Below are 21,294 nucleotides of genomic sequence, written 5' to 3'. Positions count from 1 at the left end.
ACATCAAAGTCCTGATACGCTTCAATGGGCCAATACAAAGTAGTTGTCACAATCCGGACAACGAGGATTTTCGGGCAAGGTTGAAAATCCACAGAAAGCGGAAGAGGGAAACTCACACTTTGTTGTAATGGTAGCAGAACCCCAAACAGCCATGAAGACAGGCAAACGTGCTAAGTCTTGGTCAAGGGAAGAAGGCTGAAGGGATTCCTGGTAGAACAATGAGCAAAGATATTCAGTGGCTGACCGGGTCGGCAACGAAAGATCAATTCACAGAGAAGGATTGGGGAGTCTTCCTTGGATGCGTTTCAAAACAATGCGTGAGTCATCAGCAGAGGAAGATAAGGGTGAGCTGTAATTGACTGACTCAATTGTGGTTTTTCGCTACTCGCGCCAAGGCTCAGTCCCTATCCCCCGCAAATATTACAAAATAATGAGCTACAGGCGTCATCGGAGTCATTGGCACCACTACTGCAGTGAATACAGGTTTTTCCCTAAAAAGACTGATTATATTTGAGCGTGACAGACAACATTTTCAAAGCAGCGGGCACTCTGTTCTCTGTCAAAGCTTAATCTCTGTTTTCTCTCTAATTTGTCACATTTTTACGTTTAAATGAACCAGCTTAGAAGAACGCTGATTAAGTGTTTACTTTCCCATACTGCAATTCTCAATTGGCTTTTCCCCTCAGCTCCGGAGCTTAGTTTTGCTTCGCTGCTTGAATAAACCTTGTTTACCTAACTAAACAGATGTTTGAAACTAGGAAAGCCAACATAGCAGCAAGGAGCAGATGAAGTTGACACTATAATGCCCTTCCCAATGTGCAAGTTACCAACTCGACTGTGCTAAATAGCTGACGCACTTACAGTATCTTTACTTAACCTCTCTCATTCTCGTTTTTCCTCCTCCTCTTTTCTTCTTTTTCTTCCTTGTGCTCCAGATAGTTCTGACGTTTATTAAACACTCTAAGGTCAAGTGAATAAATTCTGCCCCTCCCCCTTACAGAGAGCGAGCAAGTACCGATCAGAGGGAGGAAGATGGGTGTTTTGGTGGGGGGGTGGCGGGGGAGACATTGGTATTATAATTTGTAGTAATATTAATTGGCCATTGCTTCACATTTAAGTCTATGTTAGTTTCGATTTTAAGAGTTAACTAGTTTGAATGTAATTGTATCGTCAATATTTTTTTTCCATATTTTATGGTGCCTCCGTGGAGAACGCGGCACTCTTAACATTTGCCTATATTGCCTAATGGGCCAGCCTGCGCTGCACTAAAGCAAGGCTTAGGTGGGTAGGTATATGTAGGTATGTGGGTAACGAACCCAATATTCCCAACCACTCAGGTGTGATATTTCATTTTCACAAAACTTATATTTACTACAAGCAATGTAGTTTTGTTTATCTATTTTAGCGACATATATTCACAGCCTGAACAATTAAATGCTTACATTTCCACTATAGGTGGCCGAAGGTACGGTTAAACTGCGTATGTATACATTTTTGCGTTCAAGTAATCATGCCCAGATTTCACGGTCAGTAAGTAAATGTGTGAGAAGATTGCGAAGACATGGTCATGATGTCAGTAAGCAGATACAGTATTTGTACCAGTCTACTTTTTGTGACATTTTGATTAAGTGCTGTGCCATGAGATTTTTCTCATGTAAAAATATGTGCCTTAGGCCCTTGCCTCAATAAAGGTTGGGGAAACATCTAGTGACACAGTCGGTGTCAAGTTTTAAAGTCGACTGCTAGATAGCTACCCTGGAGTACTTATAAGAATTAAAATAATAATAATAATAATAAAATAAAATAAATGCCATGGACCAACAACTACTGAAAGTAACATTGCAAACAAGACAACTCTAAAAGCTAAAGGTTGGCTCAATTAATGTGTCCTCAGTAAGTGCCACACGCACACATACACTGCATATATAGATATATGTAGATACATGCTGTTTATAGAATACTACTACTACATACTGTATACTAGAGAGAGAGAGAAATTCTAGCTCAATGAACCTCTACCCGGCAAATAAGTGTCTGTGAGCTGCAGTTGATTTATGAGGGGGAATTGTTTACTCTCTTTTTTTTCCAAAAGTTACGGCAGTATTGCACAAATGGGCTCACGAGATAAAAACGTTAACCTATTTTCTTTATTAGTGAAACGGCACCCTCTGGTGACTTTCAAGGGAACCGGTTTAAGCGGCAATTGTTTGACTTCTTCATACAATATAAAAGCTTCAGCCGACTCCAAATTGCCCTCCACTTAGTGTTGGCAGTACAAATGAGTAACCATTCATATGAAAAAACCCTCAAAAAGTAGTGTCATTTGAGTCATGAACAATCACAAGTTTGACATAACAAAAATGCATCCCTCTTGCCACATATAGGAGTGGTTTCATTAAAAAAACATTTTTTTTGCAATCATTTCATTTCACCAGAAAAAGTCAATCAGAATTAATTTAGCAATATGGTCATACTTTATCTTCTTTTCCTTCTACCTGTTCCTCCACCTGCTCCCTACTTTCACTGCAGACCACAATGTCATCAGCGAACATCACGGTCCACAGGGACTCCAGTTTAACCTCATCTGTCAGCCTATCCATCAACACTGCAAACAGGAAGGGGCTCAGGACTGATCCCTGATGCAGTCCCACCTCCACCTTAAATTCGTCTGTCACACCTAAAGCACACCTCACCACTGTTCTGCTGCCCTCGTACATCTCCTGTATTATTCTAACATACTTCACTGCCACTCCAGATGTCCGCATGCAGTACCACAGTTCCTCTCTGGGTACTCTGTCATAGGCTTTCTCTAGATCTACAAAGACACAATGTAGCTCCTTCTGACATTCTCTGTATTTTTCCATCAATATCCTCAAGGCAAATAATGCATCTGTGGTAATCTTCCTAGGCATGAAACCATACTGTTGCTCGCAAATACTAACTTCTGTCCTGAGTCTAGCCTCCACTACTCTTTCCCATAACTTCCTTGTGTGGCTCATCAACTTTATTCCTCCTTAGTTCCCACACCTCTGCACATTACCCTTGTTCTTAAAAATGGACACCAGCACACTTTTCCTCCATTCCTCAGGCATCTTCTCATGATAGAATTCTATTGAACAAGGAACAATTGAACCACCTCTCCTAGATGCTTCCATATCTCCACAGGTATGTCATCAGGACCAACTGCCTCTCCGTTTTTCATCCTCTTTAGTGCCTAACTTCCCCTTATTAATCATTGCCACTTCCTGGTCCACCACACTTGCCTCTTCTACTCTCCCTTCTCTCTCATATTCCTCATTCATCAACTCCTCAAAGTATTCTTTCCATTTATCTAGCACACGACTGGCACCAGTCGACATATTTCCATCTCTATCCTTAATCATCCTAACCTGCTGCACATCCTTCCCATCTCTAGCCCTCTGTCTGGCCAACCTGTATAGATCCTTTTCTTCACCTCTTGTTTGGCCTTTGCCACTTCTACTTTTGCCCTATGTCGCATCTCCATGTATTCCTTTCTCCTGTCCTCTCAGTGTCCCACTTCTTCTGAGCTAACCTTTTTCCTTGTATGATTTCCTGTACTGTGAAGTTCCACCACCAAGTCTCTTTCTCTCCTTTACTTCCAGAAGATACACAAAGTACTCTCCTGCCTGTCTCTCTAATCACCTTGGCTGTAGTGGTCCAGTCTTCTGGAAGCTCCTCCTGTCCACCAAGACCCTGTCTCACCTCTTCCCGAAAAGTCGGACAACACTCTTCCTTTCTCAGCTTCCACCACATTGTTCTCTGCTCTGCTTTTGTCTTCTTAATCTTCCTCCCCTCCACCAGTCGTCTTATACATGACCATCCTATGCCGTCTAGCCACACTCTCCCCTACCACTACCTTACAGTCGGTGACTTCCTTCAGATTACATCGCCTTCACAAGATGTAACCCACCTGCGTGCTTCTACCTCCATTCTTGTAGGTCACCCTCTGTTCCTGCCTCTTCTGGAAGAAAGTGTTCACTACAGCCACTTCCATCCTTTTCGCAAACTCTACCACCATCTGTCCCTCCAAGTTCCTTTCCTGGATGCCGTACTTACCCATCACTTCATCACCCCTATTTCCTTCACCAACATGCCCATTACAATCTGCACCAATCACGACTCTCTCTCTGTCTGGGATGCTCAGAACTACTTCGTCTAGCTCCTTCCATAATTTCTATTTCACCTCTAGCTCATATCCTATCTGTGGAGCATAGCCACTTATCACATTATACATAACACCCTCAATTTCAAGTTTCAACTTCATTACTCGATTTGATACGGTTACATTCGTGGTTTGGGCGAAGGCGAGGAACGCAAGGCAAGAACATGGAGGACCCAAGTGCAGGGAGGTAAGGTAGGAAGGAGTCTCTAAAAAATAATATTTAATCTTCAAAAAACAGCCAACAAGGAACGTGGATCAAGCAAAACTAAACAAAGTACCACAACCAAACCAAAGTAACAAAGAGCCTAAATACCTAAAACTGGAAACAAACTATCACTGGTGAGTAGGACGTAGAATAGATAGGGACAATGACACCTGAAAATGACATACTGCAAAGACAACGACAATGAACCGACAAAAACTGAAAGAAACCAGGGAACTAAATACAAACAGATTGACGAGACAACGAGGAACACCTGGACAAGACACGAGTGGCTGGAGAGAGCTGAATGGTCGACACAAGGGAGACGTGAACAGGTGCACACAACAACCAAATGAGCACACGACAAACATGGAACAAAACTAAACACAACCCAAACCAAAACACAGACGATGACAGATACTCTTTCACCTCCAAGACATTCTTAGCTAACTCTTCCTTAAACATAACCCCTACTTCATTTCTCTTCCCATGGTAAAATAATTTGAACCCTGGCCCTAAGTTCTAGCCTTCGTGCCTTTGCACCTGCTCTCCTGGACACACAATATATCAACTTTTCTCTTAATCATCATGTCTACCAACTCCAGAGCATTTTCTATCATAGTCCCAACATTCAAAGTTCCCACATTCAGTTCTAGGCTCTGTGCTTTCCTCTTCTCTTTCTGCCTAAGACCCACAGTAGCTAAATTTCCACCCGTGCCGGTGACGGACGTGGTTAAAGCGGGGCACGACAGATCTCGTATGGAATTCTTTGGATGAACGCTCACATTTGTTTGGCAAAGGGTGTCCTTCCTGACGCAACCCTCTGCCTTTATCTGGGCTTGGGAGCAGCCTAGTTTCACTGGCTTGTGCCCCTCACAGGGCTGCATTAATATCATACCTTTGTCTATTATATCTGGATGAGTTTAGAAATACTGCACTTGCACCACCACTGTGATTTACTATATATTTTTAATGATTTGCTTGACAGTTTTCACCAAACACTATCACACAAACAATATTTGAAATGTTTTATTTGATAGAATTTAGGACAGCCAAATGCATGAAATAAAAGAAAAACAGCAAGTGAAACTTTACTCACTTGATTATTTTTGTTTAATTAAAAAAATATCCTTTCCCCTTGTTCACGAACCGTTTCAAAAGCAGAATAAACAGAAATTACAGGGTAAATTCAGAAAAGCTGAAAGGCCAATAGTATTTGTTGGCAAATATAAATATAGTGGTTTGAACTGGGTGTCTTAACAGCTCACATGGAAAGAGTGCATACAGTTTACACGACAGTAGGACACTCGGCACTGCCTGTATCAATCTTTATTAATGTAGAAAACCAGGATCCTTATTTACCAATTCAAATCAACAATTATGACAAGGAACTATATATACATTCAGCCAGTTCTAATAGTCTCTGGAGGAGGACATTTATGTTGCCCCTTCAAACAACTCGATTGTCTACTTAGGGGCATAATTATGAGAGTATGTGTAGTCCGTGTAGTAATTTTGTGCCCCACCCCTGCCTGTTGGGTAACCCCAAGAGCAAGGATCACCTCCAGGCCCATCCATCCGTTCGTGTCCAGGCCCTGGTCGTGGCCAAAGTCCGACTGGAGGAACTCCTCTCCCCCGGAATACCCCAGGACCCATAGCACCGCGCATTGGCCCATGATTCATCTGTGGAGGCATGCCTCTGCCTACATTACCATAGCCCACGCCACACATTGACTGTGGAGGAAATTTAGGTCTGACTACTGAGCCCCCTCTGCTGGCTACTGTGGGAACACCTACAGAAGCTCCAGCTTTCTCAGTGCAATTCACTTGAGTCCTTCCACTCTGAGAACCGGGGTTGCTACCACCAACGACTTCCCCGCTCTTGGGCAGTACAGTGGGCTCAACTGGGCCAGGTGGAACCGCAACCTGATTGCTTGCAGTCTTCAAAGTGCTGGTCCCTGGCGGCCCCCAACCCCCCTCCGTGGGTCCACCGAGTGTCCTGTCTGCATGTTGTGCAGGGGTACAACTAGCACTTACGGGAACACCAGTCATGTAACTTTGCTTGACTGTGTCACTGTTGTCTATATAGGGGAGGGCAGGGGTGAGCGGAGGAGTCCCAGGAGCTCCAGCCCCTGAGGGGTCCGTGCCATATGTGTGGCCAAGCATCATGAGGTGAGGCGGAGGAGGAGGTTTGACCTCTAAAGGGAGGGAAGCCAGATTGGCGAGAGGTCCTGCTGTGGCGCTGACAGAAGGGGGAGTAGTTGTGGTTGAGACTGTGGCTGGGGGCCGGTACTCCTGTTCTTGGTTGCTGCTGCAGGGTGAGGCGGGATAGGCTGGGGAGGCTGCATAACTAGACGAGCCCGTGTAAGAAGACCACGAAGCGGAGGGACACAAGAAACTTTGGTGGGGATTCACAGGAAAACCTCCAGGAGACGAGTTTCCCAGGTCCGAGGAGCCAATCCCTAACTGGTTTGTAGCTTTGAACTGAGAGATGGCGGTTTTGAGAGCACTGTAGTCAGACTGTGGCGGAGATCCATCAGGGGTGGCCTGATGGTCGGGTAGCGGTGGACGGAACTCATCCGTGTTTGGAAGGGGCGGCTGTGGTGGCTTCACATTGTCAGCTTCCGGATTCTGTTGTTTGCCATCGATGACGGTGGGCGTCTCACCATCATCGGAGTCTAATGACATGTCTTCCTCTCCCTCACACTCATCATTCACTACTGAGAAGACAGAGGGAGGCAAAGATAGAAAGGTGAGGGAAAAGGTCATACACATGAATATGTGGAGAGTAAATGCAGTGGCTCTGCATACATAACTAGAGAGCTGAACAGAATACAATTTTTTTTTTTTTTAAATGTTAACGTTGGAACGGATGGCACTACCCACCAGTAGAAGGCGGCGTTGGAAGCTCATTTTGGTTGATGGAGCCAATCAGGCTGTGGAAAGCGCTCATAATATCATCAATGCTTGCAATCATTATTCCATTTCTGGAATACTGTAGGAACATTTCAAAGGGCCTCTCTGTAAAACACAGTAAATTCATCCAGAACATTACAAAGAAAAATTATGTAGCTCTCGTGTACATTCAAATACATTAAAAAACAAACAAACAAACAAAAAAACATACCTGTGACAAAGATGAGATGCCGCTGTTGTGTGTTTTGAGCTTGAAGCTTAATCAGACATTCGAGATCTGGAGCTTGGCGTGACTGGGCGTCGCACTCGTGGTAAGGAAGGAACTCTACAAGGTGCTTCTTTTGATAGGCTGTCAGAAGGTTTAGGAGCCCCATTGCATTGGTGTTCAACCTGGAACAACATATCATAGTTCAGCGTCCTTCTTTCATCAAAGCTCACAGGTGGCTTATGATGACTCTTTGGGATGTGTTTGGGCATGGATGAGCTCAAACTCACCGGCCCATTTCTTTAAGCTTCTTCTGTGACTTGCAGTGCACCTTCCACTGCCAGGGTTGTTCTGGGGTACTTTGTTCCTCCAAGAAATTCAGCAGTGTTTGCAAGCGATCTGATTGAGTGAGTGTGTGTGTGTGTGTGTGCGTGTGTGTGAGCGAGAGAGCGAGAGAGAGAGAGAGAGAGAGAGAAACTGATCAGTTGTTCACTGAACTTCACAATAATGAACCTTTCATTAAAAGAACAAGAACTAACCCTGTGTGATGAGGTCAGGATTAAGGACAAACTCATCCGACACCATCAAACCTCCAGACACAAACAGTTCATTGTAAGTGTGGTTCTTGACATCATCCAGACTGTCGACACCAGCGAAGCTCACTGAGGGCAACTTTTTCAACGACACCAGCGCTGGAATCTACAAGAGATGGGGTCCATTTTTGTATGAAAATTTAAGTCAAGTCAGTGATGAATGCTATAAATAAAAATAACTTTAACAACGGTCAGTCGTGCTGTAAATACATTTAAATGCAGATTGCAGCTGAGACCAAGAGGATGTAATGTTACCTTGTGCACATGTGCAGCAATGTGCTCGTTTTGAATGATGATGAGCAGTTTGTCTAGACTGCTGCTGTTTTCCAAAAACATCTGCGGGGTGCACTCGCTATTGCCAAGACTTTTCAAGTATTCCTTCAGGACAAACAGAAACATAATTATATTCTAATTGGAATTGTAGCAACATGCAGGTGCTGACCAGCATAAGAAACCACTACACGGACAGCATATTCACATTGTTTAACTGTGTTTGTCAGATAACGTTTGAGTGACATTTGTGGTAATGACCTATAGCAGCAGTTCTTCAACTTTTAACACCAAGTACCTCCTCAAAAAATACTTTGCTCTCCAAGTACCACCATTAAGACTAATATTAAGATACAGTAGAATAGGAGGGGAAACAAATCTTCAAGATTAAATGCAAATGTATTCACCTTAAAAATTAAGTACCAAGTACTCTTACCACACTGAGAATCATTGACCGAGAGAATATTATCGAACATAATTTTTCAACTATGTATGCATTTCTGCTAGCAAAAGGCAGCAATTTATAAGACAAACATCAGTGTGTTAACCCTGAATTAACACTCAAAGGTAACCTCAGACTGATTACGTAGTAAATTGATTTGTCACTATTTTCGAACGGGTCGTACCTTTATCTCCTTGCAGACAGTACTCTCCTCTCCCTCATCGCCGGTGTAGATGTAGAACTTCACCGTATTCTTGGTGACAGACTTAAAGACCTCCACCAAGCTGCTGAAAACTTCAGGTTTTAGCTGACCAATGAGGCTGCCTGGCAGGAGTCCGGTATCAGCGCTGGCGCTAGGAACAGCACTGGAGGAAGGAGCAGAGCCGGACTTTTGGGATTTATCTGATGGCTCTGGGGGGATCTGGGAGGGAGAATATGCCTCTTCTCCAATCTCTGCTGAAACTTTATCAGATTTAGCCTTTGGTTCGATAGTTTCTCGAACAGTAGTATCTTGTTTACTACTCTGAGAGGAGTCAGTATTCATCGTGGGGGGCTGTACCTCAGGCTTGGCAGTTTGCATGGCCGATGGCATTGTTAAATCAGATGTCGTCTCGGCCGGCTCTGGGGTAGAGGCCTTGGGGGGAACAGGTGGGACTGGGATGAACTTTTCCATCTGCTCACAAAGTGCTTCGACATGCTCCTGCACGGACAAAGGAGTGCCTTGCTGTCCAACAAAGTCTGAAAAGCAGCTATTGTGCTGCCAGGAATTGTGCAGAGGTAGCCGTGGAGGTAGCTGCAAGGTGTAAGTGATGCAGTGACTCTGCATGATGTTTTTAATGTCAGAAGTGAGGCTGTGAATTTCCTGGTTGAGTATGGTCTCCAAGCTGATAGAGGGCCTGAAGGTAACTTCCTCTGCTAATGGTAATGTCGGTGGTGCAGCCACCTTTTTGACATCGATTGCAGGGGGCATCTTCGGCTCTATGCTCTCTATCGTCACAGCCTCTGCCTCTGCCTCTGATTCTGGCTTAGGCTCAGGAAGGGACTGTATTTTTTCTGGAGGGTAGCAGAGTGGAAACTTGTCACAGTGATACTCAGACGACAACATCCAAAGAGTTTTACAATAAAAAAAGAATTTACCTTCATTTGTGGGTATGGCACAGGTTGTGCTAGCTGACGTTTGAGTTTGGTCTAATGGAGAGCCTGCAGTGAAAGGACTTCCAGGGCTACAGTCCATATCCTCCTAAACGGGTTAAACATCATTAGTTTACATGATTTGAATCGCCATGCATTGTAAGGTAACAAATGACTCAAATCAGTTGTTCACATCTCACCTCCGTGTAGTTTGTTTGTAAAGAAGGTTCATTTTGTTTGGCAAAATCTGAGGGTGGAAAAGCAGGCTCCACCCTTTCAGGACCTGTTGACTGCTCACCATGGTTCGACTTCACAGATATTGATCCCTGAGCAACGGCTTTGTTGAGAGTGGATAGCAGTATCTTGAGGAGACGCTGCGTCTCGTGAACTGCTGTTGTATTGGTGTTGCCACAAGCCCTCAGGTCAGTGTCATAGATCCCCATGCTTTCCATGACTGCAGTCAGATTTTCACTCTGTCCACCGTCTTCTCCTACTGGGACCCCTAGGAGGAGGAACATAATGTGTTGAAATCAAAATCGGTGTACACTGCGTATATTTAAATGCCACAGACATGAAACAAAACTACTGTAAATGTGTCAACTAGGGCTGAACAATTTGAGGAGTTATCGGACTCATGAATGACTTTACTGACCAGCACAATATTAAATGCCTTGAGTATTAGTACTATTTGTTAGAATTAACAGTTAAGTGATATGAAATGAATGTAATTTCAATTAGAACATACAAAGTGTGTGTGTGTGTGTGTGTGGTGGGGGGGTAATGCTATTTCATAAATTTTTCTGTGTTACACTTTTTAAGAATGTTATACCTTGGAAGCCAAATACCTGTCCACACAAAAACATTTTTCTAAAACACTTTCGAAAATGTATCTGTCAAGATGGAGTCAGATCAGTAAATATCCCTGTCCACAGGAAACCACTTACGAATGAAAGCACGTAGATGACATGTAGTACTTTCGTAGGGCCACATAAATGGCCAGAAAACAGCCTGTCAGACAGAATGTGCTGTGCAATTTCCAACCAGATCAAGATTCCAGAATTGAATCACTTGCGCGAACTAACCACAAAGTCAAGCTTCTGCTGCATGTTACTTACTACTATAAATATAAAAACACTACAAGGCAATTTTAAAGACAGACTGTTGTGTGAAATTATTAATGATCATTCTTCATCAATGAGGCAGACAATTTTTGCATTAGGGTACACAGAGATTTCCTTACCCCTGCTGGGTTCGCCATTGCTCAACAGATCTATGCGTTGATGTTTGTTCTTCTCCCCCCGTTCATCGCCTTCAAATTTCCTCTTGAGGTTGTTGGACTCGCAAGCTCCGTCCTCTTTTTCCCTCCCAGTACCCTTGACTATTGCTTTCTTATGGAGTTGGATCAGTTTAAGTAACTGCTTCATTTTGTCTTTATCGTATTCGCTCTGTGACACCTGCACCTTTGGAGGTTGCGGTTGGGGCTGGGATTCAGTGTGGGACTCGGGCTGCAACTGGGCACCATTCGAACGGGCCAACCCTGGCCCCTGTCTGTTGGGGTCTGGAGCTGACTTCTCCTGTGCAAGTCGTTCTGCTGGTGGCCTTTCTGACAGTCTCTCAGAGCGGTCAGAGCCACCCCAGTCAGAAACAGGACTGTATTCTACAGGGACTGGGGCAGCTACAGGTGTGGGGTTGCTTATTTGTTCAATGATGTCCCTTGCCTTGTTCACAGGTAAAGTATAGTTGGAAGGGTTGTGAATGTAAGAACGCAGTAAGGCGTCCATGTTCCCTTTGGGCCTGGGTAAAGGAACCGTGTATGGCCTGTCATCCACATGATATTTGTAGTCAGGCAAGATGAATGGCCGCACTCTTCCTGAGTGTACGCGACTTAAATAGTCCGTGGCTTGTCGCTCCACACCAGAACTCGGGTCCTTGCCTGGGTTTGGGCGCAATGTGAAAAAGGCATAATGCAAGGCAGGGATGAAACGTTCCAAAGATTTGAGATTAGTGTGTGACTCTGTTGTCAATGGCTCTGGCTCAGATAGTCGGGATGCTGCAAAAGAAGAAAACAAAAATCATTAGGTATAATGTTATGTCAGGCTGCATTTCCGAAGGTCTTAAGCAATAGAAGCTGAAAAACAGGAGTGTGCCTAATCTGGCTTGATATAACCTGGACATTTCTTACTACATTAGTCAACAGTCATCACTCAAGATGTGTGCTTTCCATTCGTTTGCCAGAGCTTCATCCAGATGCTCACACAAAATATAGATTAATGATAGATGGAAAAACTCACAATACTTGAAAACCGCCCTTGACTCGTGAAAGAGGAATATTGCTTGCAGGCTCTTTTCAACCCGCCCCCGCCGTTCTGAAAAATCAACGGAAACTTTTTAAAAGCATAATCCTCACCGGAGGTAATACGTAGGAGGCAAACTGACAATAGAGAATTAGGAGATAACAATAAAAGAAACGCTTGCTGGCACCTTTGGACTCCACCATCTGTGCTGAGGACAGCAGGAAGAGAAAGCCCCGGTCAAACAGGGACTTCACCAGCACCTACATGAAGAAGTAGACAGAACACTTACAGACCACTTGAGGCATTTCTGGACATTTCCATATAGTTACTCTGAGATACAGGCTAGCACTGTTGTCTTTTGGCAGTGTTTTCCAAGAGACTGAATGTTCCTTAAGCCAGCCACAAAACGAGTGACGGGCCGAAACCAATTGAACTTTCACAGAGCGTGTGGAGTTTTCATGAGCGGAAAATGGTCATCCACTGGTTTTGCTGCGATTAAAAATTTTAAATGCCAGTGCACGGCATTGCGAAGCTGCAGATTTAACTCCCAATCCAAAATGCACGAGCTTCCCCCCTCCCCCCAAAAAAATAAGTAAATAAATAATTCCAGGGGTTTTAGGCGTAAGCGAAACCCAGCTGTATATGCAGAATATATATTGTGTTTTACAATAATACTTAACTATATTTATAATTTCCTATGTAACTGTGGCTAGAAAGCAAAGGGCATTTTCGCAGCGTCTGTCACCGAAATGGACCAGAAATGGTCAGTGCACGATCACTGCCACAGCCTCAGAATATCCACAGCCTCTTATTCTTACCTCTTTCCTCTTCTTTGTGGCTCTCAGCTTTTTCCTTGACAATGTTTTTGTGGCTCAATAAAAAAATAATACAATAAAGTATATTTTATGTAGAGCCTTAAAGCCAGATAGAGGGTCACAGTTTCACCCGTCAGTCGGTGTGTGGTGCTCCATTGATTGGAGTCACCGACTAATTCAAATGTTGTTTTTTTTGCAAGGTCCACTTCAGTCGCTTTCAGCCATGCCGCTTGGTGTTTGGTGGGCCTCACAAATGTTTGTATAGTAGAGGCTCTATAGTATGAGCTTCTTTGGCTTCTTCACTTTAAGAAGAGGCTCATATTTCTAATCATAACATGACAAACGGGGATTTTAAGGCAGTCCCAATTTATAATTTGCAGCATCAAAGCCTCTTAAAGGTAGATAACAGTGACTCACCATCCTGTCTTTCTCCAGTTTATTTATCAGTGCTACCAGACTGCCACTGGTCGGTTTTCCTTTTCCTTCTACAACCTCAAAAAGGCTGCATGACATCCCATACTTCATCACTGCAACAAAGGAAAATACATTAGGGATGCGAAGTAATTATCTTTCTTGTCATGTAACTTTTCCAGTTTGCTTAAACAGCTAGCACTCATCATCTTGTCATTGTCAGATACATTTCTTGCATGCGCCCTTACTGACCTTCCCGTGATGCACTGTAGGTGTCCCAAGAGAAGAGTACCGCTGGAATCTTTCTCTTCACCTGGTCAAGCTGCATGCCTTGATTCACCTCAAGCTTCTCAGGACTGTTGAATGAAACAACCACCTAGCATCAAGCGTTAGTAACATAAATTGCGCTGGTGGTAGTGTTAGCGATGCTTTCTGGTCTAAATAAATCCCCTTCCTTGCATGTTAACATGCAGAATTTGACTGTGACCACACAGCAAAACGATAAATGTGACGTCATTCTGTGGCTAGAACGGATCGAAAGGAATCACCGCATGATATGCACGCTCAAACCAAGGTTCCATTATATATGTTGTATACTCACAGTTTGAAAGGAAGGTAGGGCCGTGAGGACGATCGTAAACGGATTGGGAATAATTCCTGGCCCTTGGTTACCAGTGGACCACTCCACACGGAATAGCAGCGTCGTCCTGCAATGGCAACAAATGCAAGTCATCAGTAAAAAAAATAATAATAATAATTACAGCTAGAGATAGCTGATTGTAAGACTATAACTCTTGGTTTGTCACAAAAAAAAGTCTAGAGCAGGGGTTCCCATTATGTCATCACACATATAGTGATTTCATTCCGTGAAATTAATGAGGGTAAGGTCATTGCTGAGTCAATTACAAATGAGAAATCATTTGTAATATGAGTATCAAACATTTTACCTCGATTTCCTTCAGATGAAACTACGCCAAGCCTGTTAAACAGAGAATCATAAAGCGTGTTAAGAAACACACACCCCAGGGGAGATGTTACTGAAATTTTCACTATGAATGTTTTACCTGTGTGTAGTTAAAGAGGTCGCTGCAGCATCTTTGCCTTTATACTGAAAGGAAACCACAGCGTAGGGGCACACGTGCCTGGGCCGAGCTTTAATTTCATCAAACGCAAACTCAAAAAAATATTGCTGGAAGACACCAAGATAGTAATGTTAGAGAAAACAGAAAAGTGAGTCATTGTAGAATTTAGAAGATACGATGTACCTGTGTGAGCTCAAATGCTCTGTAAGACAGCAAAGATGTAACCCTATTGGCACTTTTGGACAAATGACAGTCAAACTTGGTTGCCGGTTCCTTAGCATTGCTTGGCATGTTCTCATGGATGTGCTTTACTCTTCCCTGAAAGAACAAAACAGTTACATTCCGATCCCAGAAGATGGTGACAAGTAAAATGAAATACTTACCCTCATAACTTTAAAAATGATCATGTCTCCAACTGAACCAACTTCAAATGGATTGATTTGTAACAAATCAGAGAATTTGGAGAGATAAACGCCTAGAATGAAATAGGACTTGGATTGAGAAGCATTTTCAAAGAGCAGCATTAAAGTAGACAAATTTTGGTTTTTCGCTGCAGCCATTTCTTAAGCAGTCATGTAACTTACCCACTGATGGATTTCCAACTGTTGTTATCCTGGAGTGTCCCACTGACAAACCCTTCTCGCAGATCCACTGAAGCTAAAACATTCAAGGGGAAAGCGATGTCACAATACCAAAATTCTGACTTTGATACTTTACGCAAGTAGAGTAAAGCAGCCCAATACCAATACTAAAATGATACCACAGCAAAAACCTAAAACTAATTTGGTAATTAAATATACTGTACAGTGTTTAATTCTCTTTGTTTTATGTGTCATATTCATACAGTTAACTTCAACTGGGAGTTGCCACATATTGTGGCTTAAACTTTTGTCTTCCATAGTTGCTCCAGGTGGTGTCCCGCCACGCTTGAGGTTCTGTTATTGTGTGTGGCGCATAGGCTGAATAAAGAATGCTACGGTCTACCGCAGTGTGCTCGTCCGGCGTGCATTCTTTCCACATACATTTAAACATTTTACAGGAGTGACAAAGAAACACCTCGGGGCAACTGTTTGTTGCAGAACGACGCAGACGTGCCGGTAGTAAAATATGTGGTATTGTTTAATTTTTTATGGCGCACTTTTGTGGTACTTTTCTAGTACCAGTATACCGTGCAAGCCTACAAAAGGGGCCATGCAAAGCTCTGAATCATGTAAACAGAAACATTCGTACCACCCATGTAGCTGATGTTTGTGAACAAGAATCGGTAGCTAAAGTCACCTTGGATTTGTCCGGGTACAAGAAGCAGTAAGATTCTGCCAGCTCTTGTTCCGTCCGCCCTTCTTGCTTCATCTCTCTCCGTTTCTCGATGAACTGAAACACAAGGGAGAGAAAGTTAAGTCACAACATCATAAAATCAAAACAATAATTCTGACACAAAGTCCATTTTAGATTACAACACCAGTAGTTATGATTTCCCTTTTACCGTCACATCTGTTTGTATTGCTGAAAATGCAAGTAATCACATGGTTACAGTGGAACCCGATCTGAAATGTCAACCGACCTCTTTCTCCAGCAGTTCATTGTGAAGGAGCCTGGCTTTGCAGTAGGAGAAACTTCCTCTTGATGATGCATCCAGGTAAAAAGAGGAGAGGAGCTTCACAAGGTCCTCAAACTCACGGCTGTCAGGCGCCAGAAGCTGATACAAACCTATGTAAAGAAGTAGCAGGCGAGTGGATTACCATGGAGCTAGTGTAATTGAGCTTCTTCCTCAACAAGGGTTTTTTTGGGCCTTCATATTCAGGTCACATGATCTGACATATATTGTTACAGTGAGAGATGTGCAGTAATAAAGCAGCCTTCTATTTTGGTGATTATATAGGAAAATGTCCCTATATAATCGACAATATTAATAATGAATCACACCATTGTCCAAGGTACTGGTGTGCTTAAGATGCATGACACATGAATTATAAGATTACTCGCTCAATAGACAAGCCCATCAGGTTCTCGCACAGTATTTCCAATTTCCATATGCAACAGGATAAGGTGGGGAACACACATGGCCACGACCGTGAGGCCTACTGTATACAGTACACACAAAGAGCTGATGCTTCACAGGAAGCTTTGTGACAACTACAGTCTGAAGGAGTATTTTGCACTTTCATATGTGGGGGAGCATGGGGTAACTATGTTGGTGAGTGCGTGTGGGGTGTAAAGGTGAAACAAAGCAGGATTTATGATGAGAGATGCCCATTAAGATTAAATGACAATATTCGCAATGCTGCGTGCTAGCTGGGGAGAATAATTCATGCCGATCACAGGGGTCAATATCTGACACCGGCAGTTGCATTAACCCTGACAGGTCAACATGGCCAGTATATGGGCAACCACCCAAACAAAGTAGGTTATGGAATGCCTGTTCTAAAATAATGGACACCTTAAAGGCAGCTTTACAACAACGCTGCTTGGATACTTGATACGGACAGGCCGTCATTCTAATGTTACATCATGCCAAGGCGACGCGTGAGTGCGTGTTTGGGTAGGAAAGCACAGTCTCGATCTACAACGACGAGCATTTGTCAGTTAGCGCGGGCAGTCGGCTAACTACCAGGCTAGCAGCAGCAGCACCAGCAGCAGCCAAATACAGGACACGCTCTGTTCAAAATAGCAGCGATATCATGGCACCACCTTTCCGTTCTTTCTTCTTCCTCGGGATTTGAAAAGCTTTCCGAGGCCGCTCCTCGCTTTGTCTCTGGCCCGGCGTGGGCGAGCCGCTCCAGCTCCGGGCGTCCGCCTGCACGCTGTTGTGCCGCTCAGGGGCTTCTTGCTCGGGTATTACACCGTCTCCACAGCCAGGCTGGTCGCCATTTTGGTTGGCCGAGGTGGCGGCTGAAGTCTTCTGTGGCTCGCCGCCTTCCTGCTGTAGGCTGCCCGCATCGCTATAATCCGCCTCCCTTTTCCCCATTGTGCTGGGGTTTAGGGCCATTTTGGGGCACCGTGCACGACTTGGGGCGATGCAACGTAACCCTGGAACGATTGCGAGCCGTTTCTCCACACACACACCGTTCCTCAGCCTGCCTCCGCCATTGTGAAAATGACGTAGACGTTCTTCTCCACTGCATTAGGCCAGCGTCACTGTGTTTACATATCAGGAAACCTGCGCCATCTAACGTCAGAAAGCAGTAGCGCGGAATACAATGACAGTAGTTTGAGAGGCCATTAGACCAGGGTGTCCAAAGACCGGCACGGGGGCCCCCGTTTGAAGACCAATGCCCGTTTTCGATTAATAAAATGAAATATGGCCCGCATAAGACGGCGTGGGGAGTACCGTACAACAATATATTTCTAAGGTAAATGTATAACAATGTTTTAAGATTGAAGTTACTGAAAATGAATAACGTTTTAATTGATAACATTAAAATGAATTAATGACATACATGCCAAATTAATACCGTTAAAATAAAAGTTTTGGTTTTTTAAAAATATAGAGTTCAATGTTATGAGATATTTAAAAAAAAAAGGGAAAACAATAGTTGACAAAAGTATAAATTAATATATTAAATATAAAAGGTGGCGGCACGGTGGACGACTGGTTAGAGCGTCAGCCTCATAGTTCTGAGGACGCGGGTTCAATCCCCGGCCCCGCCTGTGTGGAGTTTGCATGTTCTCCCCGTGCCTGCGTGGGTTTTCTCCGGGCACTCCGGTTTCCTCCCACATCCCAAAAACATGCATTAATTGGAGACTCTAAAATGCCCGTAGGTGTGAATGTGAGTGCGAATGGTTGTTTGTTTGTATGTGCCCTGCGATTGGCTGGCAACCAGTTCAGGGTGTACCCCGCCTCCTGCCCAGCTGGGATAGGCTCCACCACGCCCGCGACCCTAGTGAGGAGAAGCGGCTCAGAAAATGGATGGATGGAAATATAAAAGGTTTAATGTTACAATAATAATTTGAAAATGTTCATTTTAAATAATTAAAATATTAGTGCTCGCCCGGACTCAGCTGGGATAGGCTCCAGCACGCCCGCGACCCGAGTGAGGGTAAGCTTGGCGGCACGGTGAACGACTGGTTAGAGCGTCAGCCTCAGAGTTCTGAAGACCCGGGTCCAATCCCCGGCCCCGCCTGTGTGGAGTTTGCATGTTCTCTCTCTGCCTGCGTAGGTTTTCTCCGGGCACTGCGGTTTCCTCACACATCCCAAAAACATGCATTAATTGGACACTCTAAATTGCCCGTGAATGTGAGTGCGGATGGTTGTTTGTTTGTATGTGCCCTGCGATTGGCTGGCAACCAGTTCAGGGTGTACCCCGCCTCTTGCCCGATGACAGCTGGGATAGGCTCCAGCACGCCCGCGACCCTAGTGAGGAGAAGCAGCTCAGAAAATGGATGGATGGATGGACACTTCAAGTTGAATGAAGAATTTTTCAAACCATTTATATCTAAAATTGTTAAATATTTGCGGTTACAAGATACAGTGCTGTTTTTTTTTTTGTATTGAAGAAATTTAAAAAAAAATCTCTGACCCGCCACATATTCCGTTGAAAGACATCACATTTAAAGACATTTAAAACATTTGATGTTATATTTGTCAATGTAAAAAAATAAGTTTAAATAGGGGCGGCACGGCGGACGACTGGTTAGAGCGTCAGCCTCACAGTTCTGAGGACCCGGGTTCAATCCCCGGCCCCGCCTGTGTGGAGTTTGCATGTTCTCCCCGTGCCTGCATAGGTTTTCTCCGGGCACTCCGGTTTCCTCCCACATCCCAAAAACATGCATTAATTGGAGACTCTAAATTGCCCGTAGGCATGACTGTGAGTGTGAATGGTTGTTTGTTTCTATGTTCCCTGCAATTGGCTGGCAACCAGTTCAGGGTGTACCTCGCCTCCTGCCCGATGACAGCTGGGATAGGCTCCAGCACGCCCGCGACTCTAGTGAGGAGAAGCGGCTCAGAAAATGGATGGATGGATGGATGAATTAGAACTTGCATGTACAAGATAACACTGCATTTTTAATATATTCTTTTTAAATCAAAGAAAATGTGTAATAAAAGTCAGACTTTTTATTTCAAATTGTAAAATATTTCTGTTACAAGATATTACGTATTTCTTGTTTAAAAAATACATTTTGAATACTAATAACTGTTTGTTTTTTTACCAAATAATTTGCAAATAATCCAATCCAATACACTGTACATAACATATGCTTAGCATATGTTGTGTACAGTGTATTGGATTGGTTTTGGCATGTTTCCTAAACACGTTGACGTGGCCTCCTCTTCTTTCTAATTTTCTGTATGTGGCCCAAAGTAGAATATGTTTGGCCATCCCTACATTAGACATTATTACTGTACTGCTGAACGGACTGAACGACGAAGGGCGCCATCTCCTGGGTAAATATTTCGAGATGATTTTCAGGAACGTTTCGGCAGATATGGCAAAGTATTCACACATTGTATGTATACTTGTGTAAATAAATACTCTGGTAAAAGTAGAAGTCAACGCCGTGACGTAGTTACACGCAATAAAGTACAGACTCTGAAATGTACTTGGCCAAAAACATGCTCATGATTGTTTTTTTTAGTTAAAATAAATCCCGCTTGAAACATCGTTTTTTTTTTGTTTTTTTTTGTAAATGAAATATAAGTTTATGTTGCAAATAAAGCCACAGTTTAGAGCAACACATAACTGAAATCTATTAACAGCCATGGATCAAGGTTAACTAACTAACTAACTAACTAACGAACGAACGATGTTACAGCGAGACTCACTTTTGGGGAAGACGATTGGGTTACACGTATTACGTCACAACGAAGACTCGTGACGTTTCTTTATTTAAACGCGACTCATTAGTCTGTCGTCAATGTTTACTCGAAAATGTTTTGTAACAATAACCGTCATTAGACCAATCAAAATTAGATTGAAGTGTCTCTCTTCCCTTTCCACCACCTCCGTGAGGGCTTCTCATTTTTCTTTGCAAAATCACACACAGTAGCCTATCAGAAAGATGGAAACGGAGGAGCCTGAGCAAGTGGTGAGTTTATCAAATGTACATAAGTAATGGCCAGGAATCTGAATAAGAGAAGTAAAGTATACCTACTGTATCTCACGACATTCTCTTAAATTACTACAATGTGAATGTTTATCCATATGAATAAGCAGTATCCAACATCTCACAATAAAATTCTGGAGCGACGATGGAGGAAAGTGCAACAACAGCGGCTCCATTTACCAATGTATGTTTTCAGCTCAATATCGTCACTTTGCAGTCCAATCTGTAGCAATCTTGGCATGTACGACACACAAACTGTGAATCTTTTTTTTTTTCAGGCCAATTGGTTTCCTGCAAAGTGGCAGCTCCATGGCTGTGTCCCAAGCAGTGAAATCTTACAAACAGAGCAAAGAGATGGGGAGAGTTGTGCGCAGCCCATCACCAGAGCCTCACTTCCCTCCAACTGTAAGGCATACTGTATCTCCCTAATGTATTCTTATGCACCAATGTTCACGCAAATGTGACAAATCATTCATGAAAATTTACTGCAGCAATATAATGTAATGTGTTTTAACATTTGTGTTACAGATGCAAAGTGAGGATCGGAAACAAAGGGTAAGTGGATTTGATTTGTATTATGTGAGTATAATGAGTTTATTTGAAATAGTGAGCCGCTTACAGAATTTCCTTGTGGTCACTTTTTGCAGATGAACTACATATTCTTGAAGCAGTGTGTAGAGAGCCGCCCAGTCATTCCGATCCCGCATG

The 21,294-nt window shown here is 43.5% G+C and overlaps 1 protein-coding gene across 3 annotated transcripts; it reads right to left on the bottom strand.

Annotated features, from left to right (window-relative positions):
• Positions 1–5,399: 5,399 nt before the first annotated feature.
• On the bottom strand, positions 5,400–17,668 carry tasorb (transcription activation suppressor b). Of its 3 annotated transcripts, none has more exons than XM_061761016.1 (23): positions 17,233–17,668; positions 16,106–16,251; positions 15,823–15,915; positions 15,129–15,201; positions 14,928–15,019; positions 14,728–14,862; positions 14,527–14,651; positions 14,410–14,441; positions 14,064–14,169; positions 13,715–13,818; positions 13,469–13,578; positions 12,424–12,496; positions 12,234–12,308; positions 11,183–11,992; positions 10,143–10,444; positions 9,949–10,051; positions 8,996–9,864; positions 8,355–8,477; positions 8,046–8,205; positions 7,797–7,905; positions 7,513–7,691; positions 7,272–7,406; positions 5,400–7,102 (listed from the first exon to the last, which is right to left on the bottom strand). In XM_061761016.1, the coding sequence occupies exons 1-23, from the start codon at positions 17,528–17,530 to the stop codon at positions 5,853–5,855; spliced, it is 5,502 nt and encodes a 1,833-aa protein (XP_061617000.1). In that variant the 5' UTR covers positions 17,531–17,668; the 3' UTR covers positions 5,400–5,852. The 3 variants fall into 3 exon arrangements, with proteins under 3 accessions (XP_061617000.1, XP_061616911.1, XP_061616829.1); XM_061760927.1 differs by having other exon boundaries at positions 5,400–7,105; positions 17,233–17,667; XM_061760845.1 differs by having other exon boundaries at positions 5,400–7,105; positions 8,996–10,051.
• Between the last annotated feature and the right edge of the window lie 3,626 nt (positions 17,669–21,294).

The sequence above is a fragment of the Phyllopteryx taeniolatus genome, chromosome 1 (assembly GCF_024500385.1).
Source record: "Phyllopteryx taeniolatus isolate TA_2022b chromosome 1, UOR_Ptae_1.2, whole genome shotgun sequence".
In the NCBI taxonomy this organism is placed as follows: Eukaryota; Metazoa; Chordata; class Actinopteri; order Syngnathiformes; family Syngnathidae; genus Phyllopteryx; species Phyllopteryx taeniolatus.
Note: the sequence above shows the minus strand (reverse complement) of the source record. Positions and strands in the feature narration are given on the sequence as shown.